Source organism: Tyto alba, unplaced genomic scaffold, assembly GCF_018691265.1.
Source record: "Tyto alba isolate M040663 unplaced genomic scaffold, T.alba_DEE_v4.0 Super-Scaffold_48, whole genome shotgun sequence".
NCBI classification, from domain to species: Eukaryota; Metazoa; Chordata; class Aves; order Strigiformes; family Tytonidae; genus Tyto; species Tyto alba.
Genome location: NW_024881324.1, coordinates 2,368,287 through 2,393,132, shown reverse-complemented (window position 1 = coordinate 2,393,132; position 24,846 = coordinate 2,368,287). Strand labels below are relative to the sequence as shown.

Genomic DNA, 24,846 nt, shown 5'->3' with positions numbered 1-24,846 from the left:
ATCAAGATGGCAAACAGGACTGGACCCCCTGGGGTACACCACTTGTCACAGGCCTCCAATTAGGCTTTGTGTCACTGATGACCACCCTCTGGGCTCGGCCATTCATCCAGTTTTCAGCCAACCTCGTGGCTCATCCAGCTCCTGCATCAACAGCTAGTCAATGAAACGCTGTTGAGAACCATTATACAAGACCCTCTTAATCTTGGCTGGAATTACTTTTATGTGTACCTTTGTGAAATTAAATCTTTAGTCACAAGATTGTTTAAAATGCAGATTTACAATTTATCTATTCCCCATCCTCACGAATATGAAAGTTGAAGCACAGTGTGTAAATTAAGCTTAGAAGGTTAAATAGTTTCAGGCTTCTTTATGAGCTATTATTAACTTCATTATTTATGAGTCTCTCTTTGTTGTAACGTTCTTCAGCTGAAGGTTATTGAACTGTGACTTCCTATCGCAGCATCTTTAATTAGTCTAGCTTTTCCCAATATGTTAGGAAGCACGGTGAAGAAGGAAGCACTCTCTGATCTTCTTCTCCTGTTTTATACTGTGGTATTATGAATGACTGAACTCAGCTGGACTCAGGCCTATAAATGCTTTTGTGAATCAGGACAAAATGCCTGATGTTAATTTCTGAGTTCACCACCTTTTCTCTATGATGAGGAAGACTGCCTAACAAAAGAAAGAATCTTTCTTCTTCAGATAGACATGCTTGACATGTCTGTTTTCACCAAGAAAAAAATGAAGAGTCTAGTATGATGACTATCTGGCTTTCAGTGGAATCTCTGCATGTCTTTTGGTTGTTCAGCCCTGTCTGTGTGTTAAAGCTTTTGCTGTGATGTATCCCCCAGTGTGGTTTAAGACTCCTGTGATGTGTTAGCTGTTTTCCTTGAGTCACTCGATGCCTGCCATTTGTTTAGAGAGTTGAGAAGCCCACTTAGTTATCATATGCCTAAAATGCCTTAAAGATACTCTATGCCTCTGGCTGGTTTTATGTCTTGGAGATCATTTTTGTGGTGGTCTTGAGAGAACTCAGTGCCTGAGAGCTCCTGCTATGATTTTGTCTCAGCAGTATTGTGTCTTAAGATGGAACTTTTCATCGTTAAATCTAGATCTTGTATAGAAATCTCCCATTCTGAAAATTCTGAACTTAAAAATTAACTATTGCTTTGTTACTTTACATGGAAAAACCTGACTGTCTTCACAGGCTTGTTTTCTTTACACATTTGAGGTGTCCCTTTCCTGAAATCTCCAGAAGCAGCTATTATGTGCATTACTGGATTGGTGGTTTTTATTTAATTTAATCAGTAAATAAAAACTAAATGAGAAAAAAAAATGACAAGATAAAATATATGTCTTGGTTTGGTAAGTAAAAAGTAGTTTAGGATATGTTTCTGTGAGCTTTTTTGGTAACTGCAGCACCTAAAATGCACGATACTACTTCCAAAAAAGAGTAAGGCTCGAGTTGAATCAGGGTGACCATTAGTAAGAACAAGACAGCTACAGTACACAGGAACGCACGCGGTCCTTCCCACCCTTGCTAAACCACTGGGGATGGCCACTGTCTTCCAGAACATCTGGAGCAGTTAATAAAGTTAACAAAATGTATGACTGATTATTCTTCTGTATTTTAAAAGAGATAGGGAGGCACCTCAAATAATTTCCTAACCCACTCGGGAATTACTTCTAACTTTCAGGGTCCCAGGCTTACATCTGTGAGGTCTCTTACACCTCTGCAGGACATCACTGGGTGTAACAGCTGGTCCATTCAGATGACATTAAAGGATCCAGGTATGAAAAATTGCTCTCCAGCATGGGGGGTTTTTTTTGATTGGTTCCCCTCTCTTTCCCTGAAGCCGTAACTGGACAGACAGGTGACACATAAAGCTTTTGTCTTCTGGAAAATGCCAGCTCAAGGGAAAGACCACTGCTTGTCAGCCAGAGTACCTATGACAGCTCTGACATGGAACCCTAACAACAGTAATGCCAGCCAGAGAGCCTGGAAAACGTACACACTGAGTGTGGTGCATCCCTGAAATATTATTTACTGTTTATTTGTTCCTTAGCCAGAAGGGATGCACATACATTTTCTGCCCGTTAGGAGACTGCAAAACAAGACCAAAGAGCTATCCCTGGACACAGATTTTAAACTACCAGGGATGCAGCTCAGGGTGATCACCATGACTCTGACCCCACATAAGCTCTCTTCTCCCCACACCTGCCAGCTGATGAGCTGCATCGGCTTGCTAAGCCGTGTACGGATGCCCCGTAAGGAGTTGGCAGCCCAGGTCTTGGAGCCTGCAGGCGATTCCATGTGGGCAGGTGCCCCACTCCTCACCCAGCCTTACTGAGCCCGAAAGAATCTACATGGGTATTTACATCCATTTGTGCAGGACCAAAATCAGTCACTGGGTATGACTCCTGGCATGACTAATTACAATTCAAATATGAGTGTTGACCTGCAGTGATTCAGTAGCAGGCAAGGAATATTGGGGATGAGCTAAGCTACATAAGAAGTGATCCTTCACCTGTCCCCTGTGCTAGAGAACCACCTTTGTTTCAAGCAAAATAACCATTTCCACTCTGTCCACAGACCTTCCCTGTGCAAAGGGCAGAACAAAGCCTATTTGCAGGAGCTCTGTGCTTTTAGAATTTGAGGACACAGAAAAACATCAGATCATTTATTCTGATCTCTTCTGTACTGCAAGCATTTCACCTTTGTAACTTGAACTGAAATCAGTAATTTACTTTTCATTGGAATTATTACGCTGAAGGGTACATTCCAGAAGAGCACCAAGCTTTGAACTGAAAACATCAAAAAAGACAAAATCCACTAATTCTCTTACTAGTCTGATCCAGTAATTAATCACCATTGTATTTAATATTGGCACCTAGTTTCCCATATGAATTTATCAGGATTCAGCTTTTAACCACGCATCCTCTCCCTGCTTAATTTAAGTGTCTTTTAGATATAAAGTTCTCCCCCCCCGTAAAAACCACTTATTTGCTTAATCCATTCACCTTTCTTTCGATAATCTAAATAAACTGAAATGTCCAAGTTTCTTGTTGTATGACATTTTCTCCAGGTGTCTAACACTTATGGGTTTTTCCACCCTCTCCTATTTTTCAAAACACCATATGAATGTGGGAACTGACTGCAGTATTCTAGTGTCAGTCTCACCAATGCCGCATACAGGCACAAAATCGTCTTCCAGCTTCTAATCACTACCCCCCAGCTTAGGTATTCAAGGATCACATTAACTGTTCTGACTTTATGTTGCAATAGGAACTTACATTCAGCTGCTTGTACCCTAAATCTTAGAGTCTCATTTTGGAAATTAGACTCTGCTTTTGCAACAGCAAGTCTGCATCCATCTTTATTGTACAATTTTGCATTTGACTATGAAAATGTACTCCTTTTAATGGCCCGGCTTACCAAGAAATCTAGGCTTCTCTCATATGCTTGCTCTATTCTCATTATTAACCTGCTCCACCCAACAAATATTACTAGCCTGTTAGTTTGAGTCCCTATTTATGTTCAGATCGTTAGTAAAAATATAAGGTGCCTAAACTCTGGTAATTCTGAAAGCAACTGTTCAGCTCGCACTTAAACCCAGGAATATCTAAACAATAAATACATCTCAGTTTTCAGCAGTCCTTAAAACCTGGTCCTTAAAACTCCAGTATACTGGAGCACTGTTGATTAATTACAGTAAAAGATACATGTTTTGGAAATTATGTATTTTTTTAAATTATTAGGACAATATCATTTTAACTAGTACCCAGTACTACTATCCTCAAATTTTAGATCATAAAAAGCCTTTAAAACAAAGATCTTATAATAAATCAAATATCAAGCAACCTACCAAATGTTTTGTCTTTTTTCCTGGCTGCTACTGAATGAGTCTGACTCCAAACCAAACAACTCAGTTGCTATCAAACCTGAGCATACCTCGCAAGCAAGGGGTGGATTTAACTGCACACGTGAGGTACTCAGTCAAACGCAGGAGTCTCTCTGGAGTTGCTGGACCCATTTTCCAGCAGCATGCTTTTTTATTTTCAACGCTGCAAAATGGTGAGCACCTCCTGCCGGGTAAGGATCGCTCCCTTCATGGCTAGCGATGCGATGAGCCCTGCGGCACGACGGCACGCAGGAAGGGTCCTGCCTTCAGGAGAGCTCAGCCTTCAGCTGAGGGCAGAACGGGACGGGGTGAAGCACTATTCTCTTAGTAGCTGAAGTTCACAAATCGCGTTAGATGACCATGGGGCTACGAAACGAGCCCAAACATTTAGTGTCAAGCTTGGACTTGAGTAAAACTAAAGAGGCCATGAACTCTTCAGAAAGTCCCCACCACCCAAACCTCTCAGATTGCATTTCAGCATGTATTTAATGAAAGTGTGAATGAAAGCGTGAATGAGCCCTCACTGGCCTACATACAGCTAATCCCAGGAAACCGAACTGCTTGCACAAATAAGGGACTAAACCCTTAGGAAATTTGTTGAACTAAAGAATAAACAAAATACCTGTAAGACTTGATTTTCAAGGGCACGAAGCATCCACAGCTTACACTTGAGAATACTAAGCATGTCTGACAATTGGGACATTTGCTTTGTTTCTGCTGTTACATTGCTGCCTCAGCTTTCCTGCCCTTTACCTCACCTATAGAACCAAAATATTTTAGATGTAGTTTTTACAGTGGGGTACTGAGAGTTCTTTCATGTTAAAGCACCTTTAAGGAAAACTGATCTGTTAGCTCTTAACCTAACTTCAAAACATTAAGCCTCAAGCAAGGCTGATTTTTATATCCACAATAGCTAGCTTGTCATCTGGTTTGAGATGTCAGAAAACAAACCTGTTGGGTGAAGCTGTCTGCTGGTGCGAATCGGCAAAGCTGTGCTAGCAAGGCAGAGTTTGGCCCAATCTTCCCTCAAAATTAAGTAAATTTCTGTGGTCTACCCCGGCCAGCCCTCCACAACAGAAATCCTGAATGCAATACCTGGATGATTGCTGGAGTGACTTTGCCCATTACCCTCCCTGAGGAGACAACAATGCAAAACATGCTTTACTCTGAGAAAAGCTGCACTCACCCGATCTTCTTCTTCTCTGACATCTGGCATGGTGCTGATGCAGAGGCTGACTGCAGTGATGGCAACAAAAGAGACTGAAACACAAGCAAAGATCTTTCCTGGGATCCCTGAGTGGGGGTTCTCCACCATATCCCTGAGCTTTCGCATGCACAAACTCAATCGGCTACTGTCCTGGAAGGCACATTGCGTAGTTTCACTCAATACCATCTCCCCTTCATACAGTCTGGCCTCGGCTGCCTCCTCCTCTTTCTGTTGCAGTCTCTTTTTACAGCACCACTCCAGGTGGTCCTCTTCTATCCCCCAGTACACAAGCTCCTCCTGAAAAGAAAGAGCGCACATCTCCCTGAGAAGCCTCAGCTTCCCAGCTGTCAGGAAAGTCATGATCGTCCTGAAGGCACTAGGATTGCGGTCAAAAAAAAATTCATTGCAGCTAACGTCATAATCATCGCAGATGTTCATGATCTCATCATAATTGTTGCAAGATTTTAGCTTCCCAAGCCTGGTCAAGGGGCAGTTCTCCAGGGTGGTCCATGGAATTTTGTATTTAATTCCACCTACGTTGATGATCACAAACCTGGTCCGGTCATCCAGGCGTGCTAAGCAGCACAAGTCTTCCCCAGGGTGCAGAAGTTTGGCCTTTTTGTAGAAGAATCCTTTCTTGGTTTGCACTTCACACAGGTTTTCCAAGTTATTGAAGGAGTAGGAGCTGAACTCAGGATCTGCATTCCCAGTAAGCAATGCCATTTTGTGATACATTTGTTGAGCCCATAGGGAGGTTGAGGCTACTCAAACAAGCGCACCTGGAGCTTGACTGGAGAATCAATCTGTAAAACAAAGTTTTAAAATTACAATAAAATTAGGGCATTGCTAGATGAAAAGCAATCCTATCCTCTCAATCTCAAGAAACTTTTCTCCATGGCATTACTTTTTTCCCTATTATTTTAGGACTATAGTTACTTGGGGAAAGAACTTAAACTGCAATAAGGCCAGAAGCCATGTTAATACTTTGAGAGTGTTTAGTCAGTGAATCGAGCAATATCCTGGACATCAATGGATATTGGAAGGCAAATGGGTCTTGCTGATAAATGGCAATCTACATTTTAGCAGCTTAAAAAATAAACATAGTTGCAAATGGTTTTTGATTCTTTTGTCCCACCTACATATTGTTTGGATTACAAAATGCCCATAGCGTGAGGATAAAATGGATTCCTACAGCACAGTCAGAACTGTGATTGCAAAAATGCTGGTAATTCCCAATTTCGATTCACCAACGGCAGTAACCTGTGGGAGCTGAGAACCCAGCCCGCAGCCAGCACCCAAGCGGGTCTGGGTGCCTGGGCACAAAGCGTCTGCTACTGAGATTCACTTGCCGCTGGTCCCCCACCGACTGCATTAAGGCTATATGGGGTGTATCTACCTGAACAGCCCCACTTCTAAAAGGACAAAGCACAGCTGGAAGTGACCCGCTCGCTGATCTTACTTCTGGATAATGCAGAAGCCAAGTGGTGGCATTTAGCAGGAATTATGCACATTATGCGTAATTCCAGGATTTAATTTGTGCCTTCTGCTTACACCTCCTTTACCACACCACAGTCCACAGCTCCCCGGAACACGTTTTTTCACCTGCCACACTGCGTCCTCACTTTCTCTAGAGCTCTTTCACCCAAGTTCTCCAAAGCTGTCTCTCCAAAGTAGCACTAGGATGTCTTGAAATGCTACTACCTAATCACATTAGTGAACCACCACAAACTTCCTGAACTGCTCAAATTTGAAGTAGGAAACAAGAAATCCGTGTGGGACTGTTGGGACTCCAGACAAAAGACCTGGACTGAGAATGGATGCAGTGATGGGGAACAACCTTAAGCAGGGGATGTAGAAACCTTACAAATTGATAAAAGATGGGAGAAAAAGCTGAGTTATGAAGAATAGTCTGACATTACTGATGACAAGACTGTAACCATGAGGTAGTAACTCCATAATTTATTAAGCAACATTCTCCAATTCCCTTTGAATCTCATGCCTTAGCCTGGAGAGAACACCTAACAACTGGGTTCTAGGAAAAATGGAGCGCACAGACATTGAAACACATTCCCAGAGAAGCATCTTCCTTTACCCATAATCAACTCACGAACTCTTAACTCATTAGATCTAGTAAAAACAAACTCCAACAGAAGGTGGTGAATACTTGCTACTCGCAGCCCTGAGTCACTCCTTACAGATTCTTACCGACACAACCGAATCACAGCAATAGCAGTGGTGCTCCTGCTTCAACGTTTCTGTGGGGATCCAGCCACTGAATTTTAGAAAAGCATTTACGATGGATATTTGTAAAAAGTCAGAGAAAGGCTGGTTTACATACAGAAAAACAAAAGTCACCTAGAGATACTTTTTGGCACTGTGAACATTTCAGGACTAATGATGCCAAAATCATCTCCCATGTCACTTAAGGGAAAAAAAAATAGTTTAAGCATCCATTTATATGGGGCAACATGAACAACACAGAAAAGCTGTCTGGCTAAGGGGTGGTAGAGGGTAAGAGGCAGCAACACGCATTCTGATAAATGGGTGCTTTTACAGCACAGGCTTGAGTGCAGCTGGGACTGCAAATGCCATTACTGTCACAATGAGAGCGCACTGTCAGCACAGCATATGCTTTAAGGATTTAATCTCTTGTTGCTTTTTGTTGGTAAAATAAAATATTCACTGCCACTACCCAGGGCACTGTGCTTTTGTTTTCATGCCTCACTCCTTACACAAGTCAACACACAAAAAAGTAGTTTACAGTGTTTTGACATGAAGGCCAGGATTTGCTTTTCTCCTCTCCCCTGTGTAGCAGGTTGGTGCATAAACGGGCCAGATCCATTTCACAGAACTATTTTGAATCTAGTCTTACATGTGCTTCTTCCTTCTTCTAAGCAGCAGATAACTCAATGTGAAAATCTGTAAACATATTGTTTATAAAAAAATTTCTGAATTACGAAGGGTTAGTCTTTTATTTTGTGGATATAAAATTATGTTTATTAAACATGAAGCCTAAGGAAGAAGCTATTAATTTTTTTTGTATCATCAGTGGATAAATAGAAAGTGATAACAGAAGTAGCTACAGACAGTATTGCCTACGGTTTAACAGGTTGATTCTGGACAGTACTGGTAGCATCAGATGCTGGAGTTTAGTTACTAAAGTGAATTTTCTGACCTCACACTTCAAGAATCCAGAATCCATAATAGTATACATTATTAGTTGGCAGCATTTGTTTTGAAAATCTCATCTAAAAAGATAAGAATGTGAAGGAAGTTGTACGTATTATTCTCCTTGGCATCTCTGCGAGGTGTTTGCCCTAGAACAGTGCTCAGATGTCAGTGGAACATCATGGAAAAGCTTCTTGTGCCATGCTAATCGTCCTACAGAAAAACAGAAAACCACTGTGGACTCCCAATTCAGCATCTATCCCAAGAAGTAAAATAAGCCTGGAAGGTCTGTTTCTGATCTTATGTGCATGGAATGTATCGTGACCTTCAGTGAATATTAAAGGGTGTTTCAAAATTATGTGGGTCTTAAAATACTCTCTGCATGCCAAGGTTATCTAATGTATGCACATGCCTACAGTAAAGCATCCCATTGAAGATTAACTTTAAAAGCCAATACTTCCAGAAATGATACTACATTATCATCCAGTTGGTATTTCTACCATTTAATCTGACACATGGGTCCAAGAAAGACTGTTAAAACCATCTGTAATAAGCTGCCCAGGGCAGGGACACAGGACAGAATTTGACTCTATATTTGTTGTTCATCATTTTAAAATGTTGTGGGAGAAATGCTATATAGATGTTTCAGTTTGATGATCATACACAGGGTGGGTCATACATATTGTGGATTCTTTTCTTTTTTAAGTAGAGTCAAACGGGTTTCATTCACTAAGAAGTACTTTCTTTGGCCATCTATGTATGCATACATGTGTGTCTATACACACAGACACGCACACATGTTCAGTCAAATTCTGCCACCAGCAATATTCAAAACCCATCTGAACACAGTCCTGAGTAACCTGCTCTAGCTGATGCCACTTTGAGCAGTGGGGGTTAAACTAGATGAACTTCAGAGGACTCTTTCTACTTCAACTACTCTCTGATTTTGTGAACAGTCTCTTTTTAACTGCTGCTGTAAATTGCAAAGTACTGAAGATTTACACTTGTACAAGGAAGCTATGAGGCTTTTTATAGTAATTAATGTTTTAAGATTTTCCTTGTGAAATGAAACACACTTTAAAAGAGAACAGGTTATTGTGTTATAATTTAAAGTTACAGACATGAAACATAGATTAGGGTGACCACGAGATGTTCTCTCAAGTCCAACAAGAGTTGAGTCAGTGAATCCATTCTGCAGTGCTCAGCCACTTCCAGCTGGAGCCATGCTGGAACCTGGCATTGCTGCTGAGGACCGAAGCAATTCCCACTTCTTACTGTGACAAGGTTTGTAGTTTACAATGCACACAATTATTTTAATAGTAAAGCTTACACATGTAATTGACCATACATTTGGTGGTGTAAGAGCTAACGCTTTGGATGTTAGAGGTTCAGGAGATGCAGGTTACTCTTGTATTTACTACATTTCAGTAGAACCTGGGCTCCCAGTTATGAGTCCCTGCCAGGCTCTGCGGAAACACGAAGACAGGAGAGTACCTGCCCAGGAGACTTACAAAATACAGAACAAATGGAGTGCAATCAATACACAGATTTGGAAAAAAAAAAATAAAAAAAAGAAAGTTGAAAGCAATTTTGAAAAGAGTCTAGATTTTAAAAATCATGAAGACATATAAATACTACTTGTTCACTCTATATGCTGCCAGCTTCACTCTCAACATGTTAAAGAAAAAACCCCAACAACTGAAAATTAGAACAGAGTAAAACTGCTATAATCTATAAAAGGATACACTGCAAAGGACAAAGGGGAGTCAGGTTGCTTTCACACAGAGTATTTTCTATGTAACTGCAAAAAGTTGAATTTTACATATTTATGTATTTAATACCAGCAAACTTTAATATCCCAAACCTCTTAAGCCACCGTCATTCCTGATTAGAAAAGGCAATAGTCCAAGAAGTTGAAAATGTACTAGAATTTTGAACAGTCCTTCATTTCATCCATTTTTTCATGAGTTACAGGAGGCAGGGATGCGATCTTACACACCTAGCTGAGATATCCCCATCTAACTGAGAAAGGTAGGCTGCTCGGGTAGTAGTGGAGCAGAACAGCTGAGACAGGCTTCTCCAGAGAGTAGTTTGGGGCTCTAAGAAGGACGCTGCATCGGTCAGCCCAACACGAAGCCCAGGAAGAGCCACACCGTAATGGAGGTTGCAAAATTCAGCGTGTGAAGCTGGGCACTGTTTGAGTGTACATTTTCCTTAATAGTTTCATTAATTTAGTGAAAGGAAAAATGAATAGTTTTCTTCTCTGAGCATCTCTCATTGCATTTATGCCATGCTATGTAATTAGCTGAAACAATTCAATTTGTTAAATGAACAAATCAAATTAATTTGACGCAACACTAATTATTCTGACATGCATCCATAGCTATTTGTTTCCATTAGACAGATTATGAGTTATCTAGTGTTACCGCACTTGCCAGAGCTGCACAGTGGAAGTATTAACACCGTGACATCTTTAAGAAACCAGAGATTTGGTCCAACTAACTACCTGAAGGTATGGTATCCTTGTCTGTATCTTCATAGCACAAACCCAACTTTTTCTGCACTTTCACAAGCCTTCAGTGCTCATTTATCTTTGTTAGCTAACCAGAATTTAACTATTGTTTCTATGAAGCTATTTGCACACTTCAGTTGCGCAGCAGACGAAGACAGCCATGCTAGATGAAGGATAGATGGAGGACGCACTGCTTGCTTTTGCATTCTCCCGGGAATTACAGAATTCTGTTCAGGCTAACAAGCTTGAAGATTTCACAAATGTCCTAAAATACAGAGTGCTTTCACAGTGTATTACACTAAACGGAACTATCTGTATCCTGAGCAATAAAAAATTATCAGAGCCTGTAAGGCTTAGGCAGATCCTACAAAGATTAGGCAGAAAAGTTTTTCCCCATAGAACTATAATAAAACTTACAATAAAAACAGAGCATCGTGTTCAGACCATGCTTTATTTCCTTATGTGTATTAATCCTCATTTGTTTACAAGAAAAACATGTTTCTAAAATGTGCTTTCATCCTCAGTTCATATTTCCTGAATATCTGAACAGAGACACCAGATGTGCACCGAGCGATGGGCTGAAGTGAGCAGACGTCAGCTGAGGAGCTACACTTCCCAGCATCTGGGGAGGTCAGACTGCACGCCAAGGTTTGTTTGATCCAGCTCCTGTTAACTGCAACCATGGATTAAGTATACCGCCCTAAGAGTCTAAAATTAAAAGGTGTTCTGTCTGCACTTGCTTGGACAGCGACTAAACCCTGCTAACAGGGTACCTTTGGCCCTGACTGGAAGCCACTAGATGGTGAAGCTTCTATCCTTCCATGAATCATACACATGTTTATTTTAGAAGCCTTAACAATTAAGCCTTTTAGTATCCTGCTTAATCAACCAGTCTAAGAGACTCGGGTGAGGTACTAAACTTCGCTACCCATGATGGTGCTGGTTGCCAATCCGAAATATTTATTTCCCTGTCCTTAGATTGCTGTATTTCAGAATAACCAATTATCAAAATCCAGTTTTTAAAATATCTGCTTCAGTCATGATTACGCACTCACAGCAGGCCTAAGGTACAATGCGAACGACACCATCAATGCAAAAGTGACAGACTGTGTAGTATGGTAAAACAGCATTGTTTATTCCTCCCACCCAGGAAATTAAACAGATTGCCTCATTTCTGTTGCCAAAACTTTGGAAGTGTGAAAAACCAAATGAGTTATGGTGTCTTTGCAAATCACAGGATTATCATTCAGGTGTTCCGGTGGATCTGCAGATCACTGCAGGGGGGAAACGCAGTGCTTAGCATGAGCTCTGCTCCCTCTCTAACACTCATACCAGTATCTTTTATTTCTGATTTATCCTACTGATTTTTGCAATTCTATACTTAGCAGCTTCCCACCCAGATGATTAATATGCTTGATTTAGTACAAAATGTAGCAACTAGATTTCTGACTGGAAATAAGAAGGTTTGACTGTGTGATGCCACTCTTGGCCCAGTTTCACATTCAGATGTTCATGATAATTTGTTGAAGCACTTTTTCCAATAAATGGACGGGTGTACCTGTCCTTATGTCTCTTCTGGGGCAATTCACAGGTTTGTATGAATGGCTGCTAGATATACATGTTCGAATAGGATAGGAGAGGACGAGAGAAAATGGTCTCAAGTTGTGCCAGGAGAGGTTTAGATTGGGTATTAGGGAAAATTTCTTCACCAAAGGGGTTGTCAAGTATTGGAACAGGCTGCCCAGGGAGGTGGTGAAATCACCATCCCTGGAGGTGTTTAAAAGACTTGTAGGTGTGGTGCTGAGGGACATGGTTTAGTGGTGGCCTTGGCAGTGCTTGGTTCATGGTCGGGCTCTATGATCTCAAAGGTCTTTTCCAACCTAAATGATCCTATGATTCTATTGAATAAATGCTTTTATCAAGTGCTCATAGGTTTTAGATGTAGATCTAGGTTTTTAACATCTACATGAAATCCTTTGCAGAGAAGGTAAATTATATACAGATGCATCATTCTTTTGTTAGCTTTAATTAGTTAACACTGGATTTTATGCATCTTGGTTTTTTGCAGATGACATTATTTCTTTTACGTGTGTTTCATAAGTCAGTTGTGCATTGACCTCAAAAATATTCTCATCTCTGTTTTAACACAAATCTACCTTTGAATTCAACATGATTTTAGTTAATTATTAACATAATTGCATAGAATATCTTTTAATTTTAAGACTCTTAAGTCTGTATACTCAATCCATGGTTGCAGTTAACAGGAACTGGCTCAAACAAAACTCCGTGTGCAGACTAATGTCTGGTTAAAGTATAGCTCCTGGTCTAAAGTCTGCTCACTTTAGCCCATCACTCGCTCTGTGCACTTCTGGTGCCTCTGTTCAGATACTCAGGAAATATCTGAACTGGTGATGAAAGTACATTTTACAAACATATGAGGGTTAATACAGCTAAGCAAAACATGGATGGAGAATGGTGCTCTGATTTTTGTTCTAAGTAATAATAATTCTGTGGGGAAAAACTTTTTTTGCATGATCTTTGCAGGCTCTGCTAGTTTTTTGTTGCTTTGGATACAGTCAGTTCCCCTCACTGAAATACAGTGTAAAAGCACTCCAAATTTGAAGACATGGTGAACTCTTTCAAATTCAGCAGGGTATCAAATCAGCGCAGAGACAAAATGGGCAAAATGGGGATGACACACAGCTGTTTCAAACCGAACCCACCCCACGATAATCCATCTCACAGTCTACTCTTTCTGTTGTATCAAGCCCCCCTCCAATGAAGAGAAGAGGGAAGAGAAGTGAGGATTTATGAGGCAAAGGGACTGCAACACTACGGCTCTCATTTCTCTGACATAGACATCATGCATGCTTGGTTTCAGCACTCGCTCCAGCCTCTTCATTGCGTGTTTGGATGCATGCTTCCAAAATGATGGCTCTAGATTCCCTATCCAGAAGAGCTAGGTTTGCACTGACTCACATCAGGGCTGGGAAGAAGTCAGCACTGGAAGAAGGTTCCCAGACGCAAATGTGCTTCGGTAGAAGGATGAAATGCAGTGAAATGGTATGCCCTTCTCCAAATCCCGGCTGAAAGAGCAGGGAACCTTAGAATACGTTTTTTAAAAAGGGGAAAAGGGAGAAAGGAGCAGATAAATTCTCCAGAAAGTATGTATACTTGAAGTCCTATGCTGTTTGGGGAGCTGGAAGGGAATTCAAGCAGCTTCAGGTGGACAGGACCTGCCACATCTCAAGGAAAAGGAGAAGCTGGAGCTGACAGGTGGGCTCTGCCACTTGCCCTAACTCATCCACGTGCTGACCCTGTCTTACGTCCTTGACCCAAATGAAGCTTTCCTAGTTTTGCTACTTTGTCTTACCCTTCATCCCATCTCTATATATCCTTTTCACTGTAACCAATCCCTTTCCCCTTTCCCTCCATTTCACACTTCTTCCCCATCAGTCATTCTCAAGTGACTTGGGAGAGTATGAGTATTTTCTACATTTTCCGCTCTGCGCAGATTATGCCTCCTCCTCACCAAGAAAAAGCAGCAACAAATGAAGACTGGAGTTAGATGCCATCCAACCACTCAACGTCTGACAAAGGCAAACCAACATCCATGGAATGCACGGCAGGTACAAGTTCTACTAAACAACGCTCTAAGGAGAGCTCAGAAGAGAAAAAGCTAGGTGGAAGCCCTTGCATCTTGGCAGACTGTACATACACCAGTTAAGCCACCTATGCTAGGCACATGCTTGTCACAGGATTTTTAAATATCAGCACTGCTTTTTGAGGTAACGGACCCCATGTACTAGGTGAATTACATTTCAAGCAGTTCGAACCATCGCTCCACTACCAAATCGTGATTCTAACCTTGAGACCTGCACGCTCGTGCACTACACATGCGCACTAGTAGCTGAATCTTACCAACATCAAAAAAATCTGGGATTAGACTCCTCCGTCTCCAGAGCTCGTTGCTAGTTCTGCCTTGTTTGTCCCAATAACCCCACCCGTACTCGCAGGGACACACACTTTCTCTAGTATGAGAAAAATGAGGCTGCAGTTTCAGAGCCCTTGGAGGAAGTGGCCTTTAACCAGAGAGGGGTTCTTAACTCTCTGGTATGATGCCACACACTGAGCGCTGGGAATAATGAGAAATGGCTAATAACTGCTGCTTGATGCAGTGAGCATTGCTGGTCCAACCCTCTGAGGGCAGAATTCAAGAATCCCGTCCTCCAGAAATGTTTATAAATGAGGAGGCATCCAGATTTCTCCCTGTATCCAAGTTGCATTTCCACAATGAAAAACCTTCCCTGACTGGAGGGTGAAGCTCCCAGAACCCTTCCCTTCTGTTCTGCCCACTCTTAACACAGGAACATCTATATTTTGCAGCTTTCAGGTGTGGTGAGCTGGAATTACTGCAGCAGCTTGAAGTAAATTAAAAAATTTAAATTTTTGCTGAATATGAAAATTAATAACTAGCAAAGTACCTCTCATGTATTTATATTAATTTTAACACAAAATTCCATTTTGAAATGTCCATTTCATGACATCTTCTATTCTGAATTCTTCCTAGACAGATGCATGTGGTGGCAACATCAGCTTTCCCAACAAAAGATGACAGGACAAAGTCACAGCTTCTGAGTGGAAGCACCAATGCTTTTGGCTCCTGGAAAGACAGGAGATGGTTTTGATTTTTTGCTCTCGAACAGGTGATAGCAGAGGCCTTTCACAGTTTGGGATTACAGATGCATTTCCCCATTCTTTCCCTGCTATTGAAGAGGATGAAAATGACCTAAAACAGTTAAGGCATCTCTGTAATTTCTCTCACCAGCAACCCACTTCCTCCTACACTGAATTGCCATTGCTGTATTCAGTAGAGAAACACTTAAATTCAATAAATACACTTGCTCACTTAAAGGATCATCTGATAACGTTATCAGAATTCAGTTTTGATGTCTAATAACGAATTGAAAGAACTAGAAAACTGCACTTTCTCTAATGCAATTATTTCAGTCAGCTCACAGAGCAAGGGTGGGTGTTAGCAATTTTAAGACCTTGTTCTCCATAAATTTGTACTTTCAATGGACTTATCTACACAACACAGTGGGAATGAATGGATTCCACTGTGAAGATGGTGGCTTTAAAATCAAGTGCAATATGACTGATCCAGTTATATGCAATACCTTCAGCAATCACGCTGAATCCTTCAAAAAAATCACCTCCCCTTTCAAAAACACTGGAACAGATACAGGAGGTAGGCTGACAGGTTAATTAATCATGCGGGCAATAGATGGAAACATTTCACTGACATCTTGCTGAAGAACACTGGTAGATCAGAGGTCACGAACACACGTTCTTATAAAACATTTCCAGAGAACTGCTTCAGTGACAGAAAAGTGAGAAGCCCAATTGTAACAATAATCCCTCCTGTCCAGAGGTTTTTGATGCAATAGGTTTATATCAACCGGTGAATGATGTGAGTTCTTGGGGCAATGAAAGCAGGTAAGAAAACAACATCAAGAAAACAACCCAGGCCTTTGAGTTATGCTCTGGGCAGTTACTTATTTACCAATTGATTTTGCAATTGGGCCAGCAAATGAACAGTTCATGCTCTCCGTGAGAAAGCTCTCCTCTGTTCACAGCTCCTTCAGCTTCCGCCAGATCACCGTCGTACTTGCAATACCAGCAGATACACAGAAACATCAAGATAAAATACAGCTATGGAGTTAATTTTACAGCATCACTACTGCTGACAGGGTTTTGTTTCTGAGCAGTTATTTTCATGCTGCAAAAGGACATGTTGTTACTCATAAAGCATATATTATTCTGCAAGTGCTACAAACAATAAATCACTCTGCCAGATCCCAGTGTCTCTGGCACACTCTGAGGCTGCTGATTTCTTCCCTTATGTTGTCACGCTTTAAATCTTATTACCATCACCAAGATGACCGGGAATTTGAAGTGACTTCGCTTCACTGACACCCAGCCTTCTCCTTGCATGAGGAAGGCTCCATCAGCAGCACTGTCTGTGGTGCTCATGAGTTAAAAACGGAAAATTAGGAGGTAAATAACCCAAGGGCTTTGTTTAGGAGGTGTCTAAGACTTCACTACAGCATCCAGGGCTCGTTCAGGATTGCCAGTGGAGTGGCTTCTTCACCTGGCTCTAACTTCCCACTGCAACGTTCATACCGCCTAGCTCTGTAGAGAGCAGCTAATTACACGATGCCGTACAGACACACAAACAGGCTTTACATCAGCAAAAAGTAGCATAACCACACACCCCGATTTACCCTGCATCTGGGTGACGCTGGCTGTCTGTGCAGCACTGGCACGCCAAGTGCCTGCCCTGATGACTTTGCCCACAATTAGATCTACAAAGGGCAACGGGCCCCTGGCAACTCCATTACCAATGGAAAAGAGGAAGGTGAACAAGGTGGTGATCTGGGCCAGTGGAGTTGTGGAAGTTGCTTCTATAAGTTCCCCCTTCCACTCTGCAACTCCAGAATGCTTGCTTCTTCTTCATCCCACCTTTACCTGACAGACCAGCACAGCAGCTAGCCAGTTCATTATGCAGCTAAGAGGATATGAATGACTGTTTCACTCTCAGCAGTGGAAAACTGTTCTAATTTTCTTGTCTTGCCAGAAGCTCTAACAGGCTCTCAAAGAAGCTGGAGACTGCCAAGTGTAGGAATGATTTTGCACCTCTTTTTCTTTCAGACTACGCTTCCTGACTGCCAAAGTAGGCTCCCTAGAAGGGAGCAGTTGAATAAGTTGGTCTAACTCATCAGGTCATGGTTGCTGGAACGCTGCAGGGAAGAAAAGCTTGATGGCTGGCTAAATGAGAAAGATAGCCGAGTTTCACAGGTACTAACAAAAAGCTACTCTCCAGCTCAGTTTGAGGTCTGTACTTTGGTAAGTATCTGGTATGTCTTGTCCACTAAAGAATCTGGAGCGTGATCTCTACAAAGACCCTTTCCTCTCCCCCATAGCAGCACCGAGTAGAACTGTTTCTAAGGCAGAAGGCCGATGTGCTCAACAGCTCTGTGATATGTGTATCACGCAATTCAACAGAACACCCCAGCTTTAGCTACCTCAATTTTACTTATCTTAAGGCATTACTTCCAAACAAAACTTCATTATTTTACTATTGTTTTCTTGCTAACAACCAACCTCTACTGTTAACACAAAAGAGCCACTGAAGAAACATGCACAAAAATAACTTTAATTCTCTCCTCCTGAAAATTTTCAGTAAGTAGCATCTCATAAAATATGAATTCATATCCCATTTGCTTGCTCATCAAGTAAACATGGATATCAGCATCTAAAAATGTGAATGAAGATCAGTAAATAAGTAGCTAATAGCTATTTAATGAGGATGCTTGAAAGGAACGCATGTAATCTGATTTGTACTGCATAATTCTTTTGTATTATTTATTTTACACTTTAAATGACCTCATTTTATTTAATGCATTCAGTCTCAACAGCTTACTCTGACACAGAACCATTTAGCTTAAGCTCTCATCAAGCAGCTGTTCTCCAGTTCGTTCAGTCCCCTTCCCAACAAGAAAATCTGCTCTCCAAACTCAATCCCGTAACTACTACATGAAGCAAGTATTTGGCTGCTGAACACTTTTCTACACCCCAACAAGAACTTGCAGCCCCATTTGGTCTCAGAAACCCCGTGCTGAAGCGTATCATCACATGCCACAAGCCCTAGCTTCAACTGAACCAACGGGAATGGAAGGGGCTATGAAAGCTGGCTCCTAGAGATGTCAATCCTCAGGCTTTTGGGGGGCTGCAGCAGAGGGGACCCCTGGGAAGGCTTGCCAGACAGAACTGGTCATAGGAAAGATCCTACCAATGCTATACAGTGAGTCCAGATCATAATATAAATTTCTGTGTCTCTGTAGTCATTACAGGGATGTTTTTGTGGCTCTAAAGGATAGCTTCATGATCTAGAAGGGAAACAAAAGTGTGAAATAAACATGAGAAAGAGAGTGGGAGAGAAAAAGCACTTAGCTAAAGCTCTTGTGGTCAACTAAGAAATATAAATTGTACTGTTTTCAGATAAAATATGATAATGAACTAAGATCACTTGGTGGTTTTATGCTTACAACAACTAGTAAATCAAAAAGAAAGGTAATTTCCTGAAACACTGTGAAGGAAGAGGAGTGAAGGATAAAAGGCTTTCAATAGAGACAAATATGGTATAAAGCAGATACTTCATTATTTTAGAGCCTAATCCAAACATATGCTGAATCCCTGCACTTTTCGTGTAAGTTAGCAAGTGCCAAGCAGCTTGTAAGAAGCTCTCTGCCTCTCTCAGAATCAGGACCCTCATCTGCTATATCACCTAAGAAAACCATTACCAATTAAATCCATAACTGGTCCTAAGCCCATGCTTAAGTATCTATAAATACATGTAAACAGTCGACTAGAAAATTTTTTATTTTCCCCCTATAAATATCACATACACACACACACATACATGTATATACATAGAAATGTATATTCCCCTGAATAGGCAGGGAATGACAGACATGAGAGCTGAGACACGAAATGCTTGGGGGTCTTCAAGCTCAGCCCTCAGGAGTGCAGCGCCGGGAAGCACCAAGGGTCCAACCAGCCACCAGCTCTCACTGCCTTCCAGTCGAAATCTGGTGCCTGCAGAGAGGCACCCAGTGCAATCTGAGACCCGCTGGGATACCCGAGGGTGGCCGATGGGACACAATGGCAACAGCTGGATGCCAAGCCAGATGTGTTAGTACATCTAAAAGAGCACTGGATGCTCATCTTTGGGCAACCAAAACTGTCCTAGGTAAGCAGGGTCCTTTAGGTCCTTTGAAAATCTCAGCACACAGAGCCTTTGGGGATTTATTTTTAATTTCTTGGCAGCACCAAAAGATCCTCCATATTCGTAACTTTTTAAAGTATGGCACTCTTACATCAAAAGTCAGCACTGTGCATCAACTGATCTCTCCAGGGAGATAAGACACTCACTGAAACAGCAGAAGTGCTGTTAAAAAAAAAAAAAAAAAATCAATGGATTTCTACCATGTTGTGGTGTTCATAAACCTGAAACGTTCTGTAATTAAAGGCAAGTTCTATTCTGGAAGAAGCTTTCCATAAGATTCACATTAGGCAGCTGTATTTATTACTAAATACTTCCTGTTTTATCCAAGCTGAACATGTTCAACACTGTATTATGGAGCATAAGTCCTTAATTCTCAAGTGAAATGTGATCACTGCAGATACTGGTTTTGTATGTACCTACCCTGTGCATGCAAATTTCCAATGCTCATACCTTGATCAGGTGTCTGCTCATACGAAGGTACTTGTGATGGGAACCAGCTGGACATATAAATATGCACATATTTATATGTGCATATTTATAAGTATGAATGTGTATCTAAGTTGAAAAACAGAGCACATTATTCCTTATTTTTGGAGGGGAGACACCTTGGTTACCACAGTGGCATTATGGAAAACCTGATGGTCCTTGAGTAAGAAAAGGGCTGTGGTTTTCCTTTCAGAGTACTCACGCATCCCTTCTAAGGCACATGGACATGCAGGAAAGCCAAATGGCAAAAGAGAAGCCAGTGAAAGGGTCAAAGAATGTCAGTCAGTGTTACCTCTTCTGCTGCTGGATAAACGTTGTTGTCTGAACATAGTAAATAGCCTTTTTTACCCTGGGCTGGTAAAGTGAGACAGAAGGATTTTAAACAAAACTGCATTCTCTGAGAATCACAACACAAAAATTTCAGTTTCCTCCAAACCCTAGAAATCCTACTATCCATTATATTTATACAAAACCAAAGCCTAGCTATAAAAAATAAGTAAGCTGATCACCTAGACATCCCTTCCTGTATTAATACATATGCTTGGATCTCACGCTTTTGACCTCTTGCCTCTGTTTTCTATATACTCTGCATTCCCACTGACTTAAAACAACTGGGAATTTGTTACAGTGAAAGGAAAATCACAGTCATTGAATTCACCAGTCCATGACAGTAAAGCAAGCTCCTTTTCACAATGTATGCACAGGCATCGTATGAGCATTAACTGGTAGCTATTTCAGAATGCCTGGATATTGTGTGTTTGTCACACTGTCATCAAATGTTATAAATACACAGCTAATAAAGATGCCCAAACTGTAGATGCAGTCTTGCAATATGGACAGCCTACTTCCATCTAAATTAAGAAGGCTCGTTTTAATTCTGGATACAGAACAGTGTAAGAACGTCCTCGCTCTTTTTTTATGCAAACCTGTGAAGATTTTCACACTGGTGGTTATCTTGCACATAGAGAGCCAGCGCTTCCTCAGCTCCAGCAGACCTACTGGATCCTCTTGTGGTTCCACCAAATGAGAGGAAGACAAGAAAGCAAAGAATTAGAGACCACTACAAAGGAGCCTTCCTGAACACTGAGTCCAAAACTGTAGGGGCAAAATGGGGACAAAGTGAGAGAACAGACAACATGTATCCTCATTTCCACCCCATCTCACACTCCTAAACGCCTTTATTTCTACCCAGGAAAGACAGAAGCACTACCCCCAGCCAAGCCGTCCCAGAGAGACAGCAGGGAGGAATTTTATAGATGTTACAGACATTTTCATTCCAAATTATCCTGGATGTGTCATAAGTGTTGCTGAGCACCTCACTTACGGACATCCGCTCTTGAGCCTCTGCCAGTGTTTCAAGCTCGCTCCCCTCAACCAAATCCTGAGCTCCGCTTTTACTAAAGCATGAATAAAACACCTTCATCTACCAGCCTCCTTTCTGCTATGTTCCTCATAATGAAAAGGCAAAGGAGTCGTTTGTGGTACCTTTTCTTACTTCTCACGATCTGGCAAATCTCTTCTCCTTTTAAGTAGTTTCTTTACTCTCTCTCCAAGTTACTCTCTGCTAAAGCAACATACGTCTCCTCTTTTTATCGACCCTTTCACTCCAAATAAATGTCTCGCAGTATCAACTCACCGTGCATCAGTTCCAGCTCCTCATTGGCAGGTCCCTTTTCTCTTCTACAGAGACATGCATAATTACACTTATGCAGTATAGCATACAGAAATCACCTATCACATGGTCATATGTTCTAAAAATTGACCCGCAATTGTTATCCACTGCAGAACTTCAGCCCAATTATTTCCAGCCATCAAATCTAAGCTGCAAAGTCAAAAGTTGACTGAATATAGATTACTGAAGCTGGGTTTTGGAAATAGCAATTTGTCATCTATTTACCTAAATCCTACTTTCAAAGCTATTGTGATCTCATCCCCACAGGCCTTGAAATTGATTTTTTGAAACAGTGCTTAAATTACCTTTTCATCTGGCAAACTTTTCTTTGGTACTTCTTGCAGGAGTTGAGGTTCACCCTGCCTTTTCACATCCTGCGCACTGATGTCATCTGCTCTCCATCCCCGCTTACTGCCGCGCGCTCTGACGCAACAGGGCTGCTGAGTTGCTGTTATCGCACAGGGAGTACGTGGGCAACAAATGCAATTTTCCCGACGCTTTCAGTAAGCAATGACTAATAGCTTTTTTTAATTATCAAAACAGTCAGTGACAAAAATAAATTATATTTAAGGTTACATTTTCACCACCTCCTTATTTGTATGTACAAAATATGCCCACATAATTGCATCAGCTAATTAGCTATGCAGCTATTCAAATGCCTTTTCAAGTGCAGCTGTCTGTGGTCAAATGTAGATTTTTCGTATCTGAATGATTGTAAACACACACAACAGAAACCTAATGAAGATCTGGCCATTTCATCTAGAGGATACTGAATGCTAAGTACACATTATAGGTTTTAATATTGTAAATTATTGTTCTGGTATCCCTTTATACCTTTGCAGTTTCTGCATGAAAAGAATCACACCTGATTCATGGAAAATAAATCTGATCAGAGACTATTATAAAATTCAGAATGTGCAAAAGCTCCCCCAAACAGAACAAGCAAACCTGTATAATTGGAACATTCACAATTTATTTCAGTCATTCTGTTTTACTGACTTATATTCCTATTGTTCTTGAAACCTTTTCCTAAGAGTTCTTTTATGCCCTCATAAATGTTACTTTAAATCTTCCCGTTTCTTTTTCTTTAATTCTGCAAATTTTATTGCTTGAAACTTCCAGTAAGTATCTCTAACAGTGACATTTAGCCTTCCACATGCCAGTCTTTCTCATAGAATTGTTTACCTTCTAGGACAAAGTCTGATATCAAATTTCCTTTCCTCTTATTAGGCTTCTTTCTTATTGCTAGATGGCACGTGTAGCCCTTAGGCTTACAGTTTACTATGTTAACTGTCAGCACTTTTCTTCTTTCCCCAACTTCTTTTCCCTCCACAGCTCTATGTCAACTGATTGCCCTTGGCAGTTCTAAAAACTTGCAAAATTTGGTCTACTGAAATTCAGTACAGGTGCAAGATGACATAAGGACAGTCTATAAACTTGACAAGAGATAATGACAAAGTTTGAGCACACAGCTCTAGTTAACCTTGACTAGTCTTATTTCATCTGCCATTCAATGACTGAGGGCACACTACACAAAACATAAAACCAAAAGTGCATTATTTTCTTAGAAAAATATGTATTTTCTTCCCCATCCTAGTCAATGAATAAACATTTATAGACTTTTCTTCTCCTCATCACTTTTACAATACTCCAGCTACTTTGAGTGAAATCACACCATCTGACTGCTGTCCCTAAGGTAGGTGGATACAGATTATTTTAACATCTCTTCATTCTCATTTTTTCTTCAGGAGACTGAGACCAGAAAATTTTATACCAGATTACCAACATGTTGGAAAGTCAAAATTTAAATAAATACTCTGTATGCCTCCTGCTCTAATTTTTGCTCTGAAAATGAGTGTTTCTGATGTTGACTTGAAACTTGAGAAATAATCATCTGTGCCCATAAAAGGGCCACACATATAGGAAAACAAAATCCATCAGTTACGCTAAGTTATTCTTGTCATATCTGGCCTTATGGCTCTACTTCAACCACATCGCTCCAGTTATGTCAGTGACTTACTACCATTTGCTCACCAACTCATGGCAATGCTTCACGACTTCTTCAAGGTGACTCACAGAGCACCAGATAGAACTTAAGGTAGCTTCAAATGACAATAAAACATGTAACTTGAGAGACTATACTAAACTTCTCCCTCTACTAAGCCCCAGTCTCCTCCAACCTGTTCATCTGCTCCCAGCCCGTAGATCTTTCAGAGCAGGAGAAAGCAGGTTACTTGAAGCATCAGCCTGCAGATGTTTCCAAGATGTGTCCATGGCTAAGCAAAGATTTTCCTTTGATTTTGTCTAGCTCAGGAGCAGATGAAAGTAAATGGACTTTTTATTCTTTCATGATTCTTTCTTCCGCATTTAGTTACTTCTGAAACACTTTCCAAATGTTTTCTCGGGGTTTGGCCTAAAATCTTGGTATGCTGCCTTCTAAAATTCTCCTCCAACATATGTTATTTGCCTTGAAGTTGATAGTGTCTTTCCACTTCGGAAAAAAACTTCAGTTAGAGGAACCATGAGATTCTCTATTTCCAGATCAAACCCATTCAGTTATCAAGGAAAGAATTAGGTCTTCTACAAAACCAAGTTAGGGCACCCACAGAGGAAGCTGATCCGCTAAATAAGGAGGTGCCATTTTGCACAGCGCCTTTTCAGAGATGAACTGCCATATGCTGCTGTCTACCCCTCCTTCACTTGCATCCCCTGGAGGAAATCAGCTCTGTGTACTTCAGTCCACTATCTCAGTCTTCCCCAAAATTGTAAGGACTTTACAACTGGGATCTAGTTGCAGGCTCATGTCTTCTTACCCCAACCCAAGGTGCTCAAATAGGTTCTCAGTGCTTTAGCCACCCTTGAAAGGAGCAGATGCATCTTTTCCATATGTGTTGTGCCAGGGGATGCAACAAGGACACAGGCTCCTCCGAGGGTCCATGACGCGGAAGTCTCGGACACAACATGCACGATCAATGTGATCAAGTTAATGCCACTTTATTAAAGGATACACAGCAATTTGTACACTAGCACAAAGCACACGCGTTACAT

The 24,846-nt window shown here is 41.2% G+C and overlaps 1 protein-coding gene across 4 annotated transcripts in view; it reads right to left on the bottom strand.

Moving 5' to 3' along the window:
• Positions 1–24,846, bottom strand: part of KCNG2 (potassium voltage-gated channel modifier subfamily G member 2) — a 59,553-nt gene that overhangs the window by 21,908 nt on the left and 12,799 nt on the right. For all 4 annotated transcript variants that reach the window (XM_032998837.2, XM_032998838.2, XM_042806650.1 and 1 more), the window contains one exon: positions 5,089–5,912. In XM_032998837.2, coding sequence (XP_032854728.1) covers positions 5,089–5,844 — 756 coding nt within the window. In that variant the 5' untranslated portion in view covers positions 5,845–5,912. The remainder of the gene's footprint in view (positions 1–5,088; positions 5,913–24,846) is intronic.